This window comes from Hirundo rustica, chromosome 1, assembly GCF_015227805.2.
Source record: "Hirundo rustica isolate bHirRus1 chromosome 1, bHirRus1.pri.v3, whole genome shotgun sequence".
Taxonomy (NCBI): Eukaryota; Metazoa; Chordata; class Aves; order Passeriformes; family Hirundinidae; genus Hirundo; species Hirundo rustica.
This window is the reverse complement of record NC_053450.1, coordinates 115892344-115903712: the sequence shown is the minus strand read 5'-3', so window position 1 is coordinate 115903712 and position 11369 is coordinate 115892344. Positions and strand designations below refer to the sequence as shown.

Genomic DNA, 11369 nt, shown 5'->3' with positions numbered 1-11369 from the left:
GTCAAGAGTGCACTGCGGTCACAACAGATTTAGCAGCTTACAGGCGAATTTTTTTTTTTTTTTTTTTTTTTTTTTTTTTTCTCTCTCTTCTATTTGTGTTGATAAAATCAGAGAGCCGGTGGCTAGCACTGATTTAGATTTCCAGCCTGGATTTGTTCTTGTTTTTCTCCTTACTTCAGTTCTCCTTGTGCAGTGCTGCGTGGCGCTGGCAGCCTGAGAGAGAGGGAGCTCCAGTCACACGCATAGACTCAGACCGCTGAGAGATTAACATCAAGGAGCCCACATTTGCAATAGCGGGTGGTGCTGGGGGGAGAGGCGAGGGGAAAATAAAATAAAAGCAACAATCGGGTAAATGCTCGTCTCTTCTCGCCACCAGCACCTTGCACAGGTCTGAAATCTCTTGTTTCGCTTTGCTGTATTGCGCTTGTCTGGGCTGTGGAGAGGGGAGGGGGAGGGGAGGAAGGGGGTGGTTTAACTTTTACTTGACATTACCGGGTTATTGTCACTTCCCCCGTGTTAAACCCCGGCGGTTTCCCCTCGCCCCCACCCCCTCCCCGGGCTCGTCTCCCTCCAGTTAACTTTGTTCAAAGGGCTGCAGCCGGGAGGGCTTGTCCGGGCCTGGGACACAGATAGCGTAAAGTAAATAACCACCACAATTAGGCTGGGGCCGGGAGTTGATCTTCGTGGCGAGAGATCTGCTTAGTTAGCGTTTGCTGTTTCGGGGCGATTGAAGGCCTCCGTGCCAAGGACACGCATACACACACACACACACACACACACACACACACACACACACACCCACCACACACAGTCACTCTTACACAGGCACGCTGGATACAAAAGTCTGGAGGATCTAAGGGAGAATTGCAGCCGCCGGATCGGTGCAGCAGCCGCGGCCAGAGCCATGCGTGTCACGGCCTTCTGAGGGGGGAAAGGAAGGAAGGGAGGAAGGAGGGAAAAAAGAGAGAGAGAGAGAGAGAGAGAGAGAAAGAAAGAAAGAAGGAAAAAAGAAAAGAAGGAGAAAGGAAAACAGAAGAAAGACGCGGGGTGGTGGAAAGTGTTTGCCTGCTTTTGTCTCGCAATACAGTGAACTGGAAGATGGAGATGGATGTTAAGGGAGTTTCTCCGTGCCCGGAGCCCATCCCCCCGGCGGCGGGGTCTGGCGGCTGCCCGCACCAGCGCCCGCACCACCGCGATGGGCAGCCCGCGGAGCCGGCCCCCGCCGCCGACAGCGGCCACCCGGAGCGGAGGCACGGCAGTGAGAAAGAGGACAAAAAGGTAGGTCCGCTCCGCCGCCGGCCGGCCGGCGCCGCGCCCGCCGGAGGGGCCGGCTGCCCGGGGCCGCGCTCGGCGGGGCGGGCGGGGCCGCTCCCGCTCCCCGCCGGCCCCGGGCGCGGGCAGCCCCGCGCCGCCCTTTGTCAGCGCGGCGGCGGGAGGCGGGGGGCCGGCGGCGGAGGTTGTCTGAGGACACGGGGGCGGCGGGGCGGGGAGCGCGGGGCCGCCGCCGCCGGGCCCGGGGCGCCGGGCATTGTTCCGCCCGCCCGGCGGGAGCGGCCAGGGTGCCGCCGCCAAAGTTTAACCTCACTTCGAGGGGCCGCGGCCGACGGGGCCGCCGCTCCCCTTCCCTTCCCTCCCCGCTCCTCGCCTCGACTTCCAGGCGGCGGCGAGGGGCGAGTCACTTGGGGAAGGAGCCCGGGCGCTGTGTCCCTCCAGCCCTGCTGTGTCATTGCGGACCGGGGGACGGCTGCTCGCTGCCGAGTGAGAACATGCGGGTGACGGAGTTGAGCGAGAAATGGGTCAGATCGCACCCTTTGGTGCGGATGTGTCTGCTGCCGGGAGAATCAGAAAGTAGGGAGGATGGGATGGAAAAAGGTTGCCATTAAGATAATGTCAGCGGAGTGCATTGATCAGTGCTTTTGTCTCTGGGCACTGTCTTCATTTCCATTCATTTTTCTCGACATGGGTTTGCTAAACTGAAGCCGATGAATTCTGCTGTGTCTGTAGGTCTGTGACAGGCTGAGACTGATAAATGTGTAAGTTTCATCGTAATTCGGTGATGGTTGCAAGGTATGATCCGTGTGTGCTAGACTGTAAAACACATCCGTTTATATTTTATTGAAATCCGAGTAATTCTCTGAATGCACACATACCCCCAAACAGATTATAATCCTAGAATAATGTAAAAAAGAAATGTTGGCATGTACTGGATTTGAACCATGTTTTTTCAACTAGTTTTACTATAGTTTGGTTTTGTTGCAAATGTGTGAGAGAACAGTAACACAATGAAGGAATGTAAGCGAGCGATGCAATAAATCGATGCAACAACTATGTCACACCACATATTTGCATGACTAGAGCTCCAGCTGTCATGAGAAAGACAAGGTATTTTTTAAAAATAGTATTTTTAAACGTAGACTCCGAGTTTTCAGCATTTGCCTCCTACACTTCTAGGTTTGTTACTGTTCGGTAAAATCCGTGCTATTGTTTTAATTAAAAGAGGGTATCGATGCCGGATCATTTAAACAGGGCCTGTACAGTTTAAGAGGGTGGATGCAAGGGCTTTATTTTTAAAATGATAACTGGTGGTTTACATATTGTGGTAGATGAACACAGAATTTCATCTCCTTTGAGTTTATGAATATTTAATTTTGTCGTGACTACATGTTACTGTACCTAGCTGAATGATTTGTGTGTGTGTGTGTGTGTGAGTGATTGTTTCTAGGATCCCTTCCCTTGCACTCTGCTACTTACTAAACTCAAAATTATTTTGTTTCAAAATAATTAAAATGTAGAGCCAAGACTGCCATTTACACATGACTTCATTTTGCCACTGCCTCAAGAATTTTAAAACCCTGCCATCAGCAGAAATCCATGCTCAATAATTACTTTCTGATGTGCCACACCGTCTGTCTAATGTTTTACCAATCATGGACATGGGGAAGGCAAAGAAGGTGTGACTCAAGGTGAATGAACACTGAAGAAGGCCTGATTATCTGTGGTGTGGCTAATTAACGTGTTTAGATGACTCAGGATTGCATTATTTTATTCTGTATCTGCCAGCATTTTCTGGACATGGAAACAAAAGTACTACCTTTTTCGTTTGTTTGTTTGTTTCTTTTTCTATTTTTAAATTTTTTTTTAATATATCTATAGCCATGCACAAGTACTGTGATATATTCCTCTTTTTAAATTCCACTATTAGCTTTTCCAAGTTTGCCATTGCCGAGGTTGTTGCAATGACTAGCTTGTATTTTTGGGATGTGCTGTGATATTTCAAACCTCCCTAAATGTATGTATCTTTTCTGGATGCTGTCCCAGGACAACCAGTACTTCTTATTAGTGCAGAACTATTTCAGATATCTGGTAAAGTACTGGCAACAGAAATATGATGAGAAGGGGAAAACCCATTACAGCAATAGTAAAATCCAACACAATTGTGAAAAAAACCCAAGTCAGCTACAAAACTAAGCTCAAGCGTTTCTGGAAACATCGTCTAAGAACTTTCTAAATGGATTGAAGTAACTGTACCATTGTTTTTTTGGCCCTTATGCAAACTTCCTAGGCACACTGATACATCCTAGAAGTGTAAGCATTCTATGTGGAAGTTGTAAAGGACATTAGAACCTGGATTCCTGACAATGTGTAATTATGACTAACTAAATATTAAGATCTTGCACTGTCTCATGATTTCACTGTCAGATTTGCTTTTTGGGATCATCCTTCAATTAGTAAAAAAATCTTATATTTAATCATTTAGCTTCATTTCTGGTGGACAAAAAAAGAGTTTTACTTCCATCTAAATGGATCTGGGTCAAATTTATGTGCTAATAAAAGTATTTTTTGTCACTGCCTCCAAAAGGAACATTGCAGAATTAACTAAAGCAAGTATTTTCCAAAGTCTCTGGAATTTCAGTAGACTGCCATAGTCTCCCTTATATGGATGGTTTTTTTGCCTACTGTATATTAGGTATTCTTATTTTTTGTTGAGCTTCCATAAAATTTTGAAATGTGTATAACCTGAAATATATCCCACTGTGTTCTGCTGGGGTGCTGACATGCTGAAGTATATGCTTAAGTGCTTTTTTGGAGGAAGACTTAGCTTACCTCTCATATATCTTTCTGTTGAAACCATCTCTGACTGATGTATGAGAATAGAAATTATCAAGATTGACTTTATAATTTATAAAGTATACAGTACTTGGTGCTTTAAAGCCTTGTTGCTATTTGGTGGGAGAAAATGAAGCACAAATAGTAGAGTGCAAGATTTAGAAAGCTAATAGGCTGACTCTATATGGATACTATTTTTTTTCTCTTAAAGCAAAACACGTCAGAAAATATTTTTCAACACTCCTACAATGTTTTCTGTTATTTTAGTTAAAAGCATATAGGTCTAATGCTATATACAGAAGCATGTTGACATTCTCCAGTATGGCAAAGTGAGTGACTGGGGGAGAGAACAACATGCAGTCCTGGCTGTTCATTCCTGGCTGGAGGTGCAGCTGATGCCCATGACAGGTTGTGTGGGTGGATTGTCACACCATCTTGCCACTCCATGACTCGATGCCAAGGGATCCAGGCCCCTAAATTGTACCAAGGATTCTTTCCAGCTTATCTTGGAACGATTGCATCTTTACAAGGATCAGTGTACAGAGCACTTAGGGAGTAGAAGGCAGCTTTGCAATTCCTTTGCAGACTGGTGACTATGGGTGAGGTTTATCACAGCTCACAGCTCAGGATGGGTAGACTTTTCCCAGAGGTGGTACCCTGAGCTCTGTGTTAGGACTTTCAAGTCCTCAGCTACAGCCAGTCTTTTACACTGCTGCCATTTTCCAAAGCCCCCAAGTTCTCCAAAAGTTGGTCTGAGGTATGGATTTCGTAATGTAACGTTTCATATTGAGGGGGACTTCTGCATCTCTGTGGTACGCACAAATCATTTAGCACAAATTATCTACAAGCACAAGCAGGGCTTTCACTTTATACCTACATTTCAGATATAAAACCATCTGTGAAATAGTGCCAAAGTGCAGAACTTTCTGTGTATTTACATGGAAAAGAGCACACCGAGGTTATAGCAAAACCAAGCTTATGTGGGCTGAGTACATTGTATTCTGGTTCACAACCAATTTGCCAGTGTTTGATGCAAGAGTTCTGAGGTGTTTTGCGGGCTTTTTTATATTTTATTTCCCAGGATGCTCACCTGTGATAGTGCTGTGTGATAATGGCACCCAAGTGTGAGCTTCTAGAGGGGAAAAGCTGAGTGCTTTGGGGAAAAGCACTTAGTGTTAACTTGGGGATCCTTTTCTGCTGTACACACAATCTGATCATCAGTCTCTGAAAGCCTTCTGCTAGGGTATTTACAAGAATAGTTCTATCAACTATACAATGCTTGTTGACTCATCCTCCACAAGCAGTAGGTCAGGAATAGTGGAAGACTTCAGGGGAATTTTTTCTTAATAGTTTCTCTTATGTATTTTGTTTTGTTTTATTTGGAAAACCAAATGCTACTATGTGTTTACATTTAGAGAGAGATGGCTCAAAAAATGCAGTTTATGCTCGAAGCAGATGGTGGGGATTCTTTCAGGGGGTAGATCACTCCAGTCTCAGATCAGATGTGCTGATCTTATCTTAGGCAGGCCCATTGTGAACAGAAGAGGAGTTGTCAACCACTCTCTTGTTTCCGGGAGATTTGACTGAGTTTTCTTTTGCCAGATCTGGACCCATCCCACTGAGCAATCAGAAGTTAAGAACCAAACCCTGAAACTGAAATTGGTAATGGATATGAGGAACCGGTATGGGGTGTGTGGGATGAAGAAAGCAGAAATAAACAACACTACTGGTTGCTGATGGTAGCAGCTTCCTGATAATAGTGCAAAATGCACCTTGAATTAGTTGGAGTTTCCAACTACTGAAGGCTTTGTGCCAAGTATACCATGGGCTGTGGTTCTGCCAAGATGTAATGCAGTCATGAATAGTCAAGGTCAGGCCATTGTCTGCATAGATGGACAAAGTCTTCACCACACAGACATGGCAGAGAATTATTCTTGTGGCTGTTGCTATTCTGAGAGTTTGATGTCAGACAGAAATTCAAGTGTATGCTTAAAGTGAGGACAGAGCTGGAGAATAATGTGTCTTTGTCTAAATGATTGCTAAGAAGATTTCAGAAATCATTCCTCAACCCAGCAACGTCACCTCTGTCTTTTTCAGACCCACTCTTAAGAACCTGTTGTTCATTCTTAAGCTGTTCCTATCTGTTCTGTGGGCCATCGTGATATTGGTAGTGATCTGCATAGTTCATTTTTTTCCTGATGAAGTGATCTGAAAAAAAGTCAGCATCCTGTTCATCTAGAGTCCCCAGAGCCTGCCTGGTGGGTGAGCCCCAGGTGGCTGCCTGGGTGGTGAGCCTGACCCAAAGCTGCAGACCTATGACATTTTGAGTCCCTCATATTCAGATACTTATCCTGCACATTCCCAGATCACAGCTCTGGGGTAGGCTGACTCATGACCTTATGGGGAGACTCCTGGACACGTGTTCCTGGAATGGCTGCCCAAAGCTGGAGTGCCCAGCAGGTGCCTCTGGAAGGGAGGTTTTTGTCCTTTGTATTGCTGATGTGGGCAGGAAAGCTATTAATCCTGTCATTAACCTGTTTTGATGAGCAAGACCCAAGAGCCAACTGCTTTGAGGAGACTAAGTAAAAATTCAGATAAAAAGAAAATCAAAAAGAGGAAATTCACTATGAACTGAAAGCCTTGCTTTGCAGGCAGGTCTACTTCTGCATTTTGATGCATTTCATGTACTCTGCTTCACTCTTCTCATGCTTTCTAGTGAATGAATCCTTAGATGAACCTAGGATTGTGCCTCTGTTACAAAATTAAGCAGATGTGAAGAAGAGAGAGAAAGAGAGAAACTGTTAGTATCTGAAGGCAAGAATAACAGACTCATGCTCTATTAGATGTCAGAGAATCCAAAATGAGACAAGATATTGGGAACCAGACCTCATCCTTCATATCTCCAAAATTACTTTTTGTCTTGTATTCTGGGAATTCCTTTTACTGCAGGACCAGCACGTCAGGGGAGGTGATTCTACCCCTCTACTCACTCTTATGCACCCCACCTGGAGCACTGTATCCAGCTCTGGTACCCCAGTATAAGGAGGACATGGAGCTGCTGGAGTGAGTCCAGAGGAGGCCACAAAGATGATCAGAGGGCTGGAGCACTTATCTGATGGAGAAAGGCTAAGGGAGCTTTGACTGTTCAGCCTGGAGAAGAGAAAGCTCTCAAGACCCTACAGCAGCCTTCCAGTATGTAAAGGGTGCTTACAGGAGAATTGGAGGGGGACTTATTACAACGGCATGGAATGATAGGACAAGGGGAAAGGGTTTAAAATGGAAGATATAATTTTTAATTAGGCATTAGAAATAAATTCTTTACTGTGTGGGTGATGAGGCACCTGTAAGAGGTTGCCCAGAGAAGTTATGGATGCCCCATGTCTGGCTGGATGGGGTTTTAAGCAACCCAGTATAGTGGAAAGTGCCCCTAGCCATGACAAGGGGTTTGGAACTAGATAGTTTTTAAGGTCCCTTCCACACAAACCACTTTAAGATTCTATGATTCCATGATACGGGAAAAAAAATCTTACCTTAAGTAGATGTCAACAGTAGGCCAGTTCTTATACTAAATACAAAACACAGCACTGTACCAGCTACTGAGAAGAAAATTAACTCTATCCAAGAATCTTGAATGTGGAGAATGTGGGTTTCATATTAAAGCATAAAGTTGGAGAGTGAGGAATTGACTTCTGTGATTTGCCTGTGTTTGTGTTAAAACAACACACATGATAGTGCATGTGAATGATTCTTCAAAATTTTAACCAATATTGAGATTTTGGAAAGAAGAATATGCTATTTGAAATAGTTGTCCTCTCAAATAAATTGTATGAGAAATGTTTTGGTGAAATTTACCAGTCTTACAGCTGTTTAAAGTTTTCATCCAGCTGATCAATAAGGGGATGAGGCTTGAAAAGGTGATCACACTCTGACTGGTTCCCGGGGTAAACATAGAGATATTCATTGTAATAGAGAGATTTCATGAAAAGTAAATACTGCTTAGAGTTAATACAGAGTGAAATTAAGTGCATATGTAGTTGATTAGGTAACAAATCCAGGGACATAAACAATGAACATCATGGGTGGGAGCTGAACAATGCTCTTGAATCATCAGCAACACAACCACAAGTTTTGTACGCAGAAGACACAGAACTGACTCTCTGGCTAAAGGCAATTTTGTCTTGGCTGCAGGAGGGTTGTGAGGATTCCTACTTGGAGGAAGACACAGCACTGAAAAGGGCTTTGTTATTTCCTCTTGAGCGGTTGGGACATTGCCTTGACTCAGATGCAGTGGTATATGTTCATGCCTATGTGCCGAGACTGGAAAGCAGTCCTATTCAGGACTGCATATGACAGCTCAGAGCTTGGCCAGTGCATGGCATATCCTTAGCTTGTTCTCAAAAGCCCAGTATTCACAGGCGCTCCTGGCCAAGAGTTGAGTGCCAGCTTGTAACAAATCTGAGGCTTCAAACAATGGATAATCAATGAAGCTAGAGATGAACAATACCCATGTTGTTGCATGCTATTCCCAGTGTTTTCCTAGATGCTCACAGTGTTTTTAGACCATCTCTATCTGTGGTAAAAACTTACTGTGTTGTGCTGAATCCTTAGGGCACAGCAATTTTTACTAGACTGAAGTTTCAGTTTACTTAATTGCCTGAGCTAAGAGAGATGTATAGTTACTGATGTGTGAAGTGGTTCAGTTTTTGTTTGGTTCCATATTTTGTTGTTCTCTGCCTGGCTGTAGCCATGCTGCTCATATAGTGACTGGGATTATTTGCCAGCACCTTGTGCTAGGTGGATTTTTGTACTGACTAGCTGCCAGTAGTAATTGTCCGGCAATGGTATAAAAAGTTGCAGAGTCTCGGTAGAGTTAGTGTTTTCTAACATTTTGTCTCTGAAAATGCCCAAATAGTAAAGAAATTGGGACTACAGCTGTAAATGGGAAAAGTAACAACAGGACCACTGATAATAGTTTCCTTAAAAGTAGGGATCGGATCAGGTTTTAGTGTGATGTCTAAATGTGTAGAAGAAAATAAAACAGATCTGAAAGGCAATGCAGATGTCAGTATTTTACAGTAGTTTCTTTCCTTCTTCACTGTCATCCTTTCTGTGTGGCTCTGAAATTCTCCTCTGCCTATAACAAAAATTTCTGGTTTATTTCAATTCCCTACATTGCTTTCTGAGATATAGGTGCAATATTTATTGTTTCAGGAACTCTAGTAACCAGTGCATTTTAACTGGGATAAAACAAGACAACATTTGGCTCATAGTATGGACAAGGACAGTTATGTATAAAATTTGTTAGACAGCCATGATTTACTAGAAAAAGAGCAATTCTTCCATGCCTAATAGCTTCTGCCGTGTGTTTAAATACAGTTGTTATTTTCATTATATGTTATATGAAGACCAATCTCCTTACAGAAGCAGAATAGGAGTAGCTTCCTTGGTTGAAAAGCAAGTGTTGGGTGAATAAAAATTACAAACTCAAGCCACAAAGCTTGGTTAATGCACTTAGTGTTCCTGGGCTTTGGAATTCATTCCGTTGAACACCTTGTCCTATGGTTACAGAGTTTATTGTGTCCAAAAAGCTATTCAACACAAGTTATTCAAAGTGATAATGTGGTCAGCAAGTGCAGGGAAAATAAAGGTAATATTCCCCCCTTTAGTGCTAGACCATCTGCTAAAGATTCTGATAACTGATTGGAGAATGAAATTAAAATACTGTGGAACCCATGCCTGTTCCATCAGCACAGAGTCTGTGTTAATTGATTTTAACAAGTGCCTCAAGCACCACTGACATCTCTTTTTTGCTATTACCTTGTGATGGTTTTCTCTCTGAGGTTATTACTGAGTCTGTACTGATTTTTAGGAGACCATAGCAGAAATTCCGGTTTTGGATCCAAACTAACATACTCAAGGTCTTTGTGGAAAAGGTGTTAAAGGGCTACTATCTACTAAATATAATTTTTATGGCTATTATATTTAGTAGAAATTCTGTATTCAATGTAGTATAAATAAATAGGCATTGTGTTTTTGTGTGGATTCAAAAAGAGTCCTTTATTGCCTTGAGGTAGTTACTGTATCAATCAGACATGACACAGGAAGGGTGATTACAAGACCTCAGAGATGGGCAGGTGAGCATGATGTGTGGGGGTAGGTTGTAAATAACTTCTGCTCTTCAGGTGAACTAAGAGTGAGAGGGAGTGACGTGGAGGGGCAGAGAGGGAGTAGCTGGAAAGCTAGTTGAAAGCAGCAATTTTTGAGTAGGTGTAGAAGAGAGAAGTTTGTAAGGTTTGTGTTTTGAGACAGAAGAGCTTTATGAAGTGTGCACTGGGTCCATGTGGAGTTGGGGAAGCACACAGCAGAATTCCACATTGTTCGCAAAACTCCAGCTGAGGCTCCACAGACATTGTACAGTGCCCTGGTTAGCCTTGTTAACTTTATTGAGTGTGCTTCGAGGACATGCAGACTTTCAAAGTATGTGAAAACCACTTTTAATAATTAATTGGCTTACTCTCTCCCACCTATTGTTTCATATCTAATAAAAGGCAACAGCAAGTCATTGCCAAAGGAAGCTGATGCAATAATACTTAGGTTTAGTTTAGTTTGAGATATGACAGGCTAAAAAGGATCTCCCCAAAGATCTTAGAACTTAAATAGTCCCCATTTTTTGTCCTGTCTTATTTTTCCCATGACTATCATAGGATGGGCTCTTAAAATAAATTTTCCCCAATCTAGTAAGTGGTTTCAGGAAGATCAGTCCCTTTTTAGAGTGCTTCTATATGGACTAATTTATAACTGGAAGCATGTTTCAACTTTACTGTGTCAGGGACATGCTGAAATTTCCAAGTGATAAAACACTTTTTACTTAAGCAGAGCAGCCATCATCCACATTATCATCTACATCCCTGCATACACGGAGGGGCACAGGAAATGACACATCATTGTCAGATGGCTGTTAAGATGGATGCAGGGAAATGGCGAAGTTGCTGGCATGGCCTCAAAGACAGACATCCGCAGATGTTCTGTAGTCACTTCAGTGCACGTAGTCAAAGGGTGCCTGTTGTGCGCTTGGGGAAATATTTTCTTAAACAGAGAACATTTAAGTTTGGAGGAGGTCATGAATATGTTTCCAAAGGCAGAAGGGAGGAGCAGCAAATTTAGAGGGAAGGAAAGCCAGGCAAGATTTTCAAGAGACAAAGAGGAGCAAGGCAGCGACAAAGAGTGAGACTTCATCTGCCTCCCAGCAGGGAGGTGGCTAA

At 43.4% G+C, this 11369-nt stretch overlaps 1 protein-coding gene across 1 annotated transcript in view; it reads left to right on the top strand.

The window, feature by feature from the left end:
- The first annotated feature begins 795 nt into the window (after window positions 1-795).
- Window positions 796-11369, top strand: part of RBMS3 (RNA binding motif single stranded interacting protein 3) — a 706233-nt gene continuing 695659 nt past the window's right edge. Inside the window, exon 1 of the mRNA XM_040055320.2 lies at window positions 796-1278. Coding sequence (XP_039911254.1) covers window positions 1099-1278 — 180 coding nt within the window. The 5' untranslated portion in view covers window positions 796-1098. The remainder of the gene's footprint in view (window positions 1279-11369) is intronic.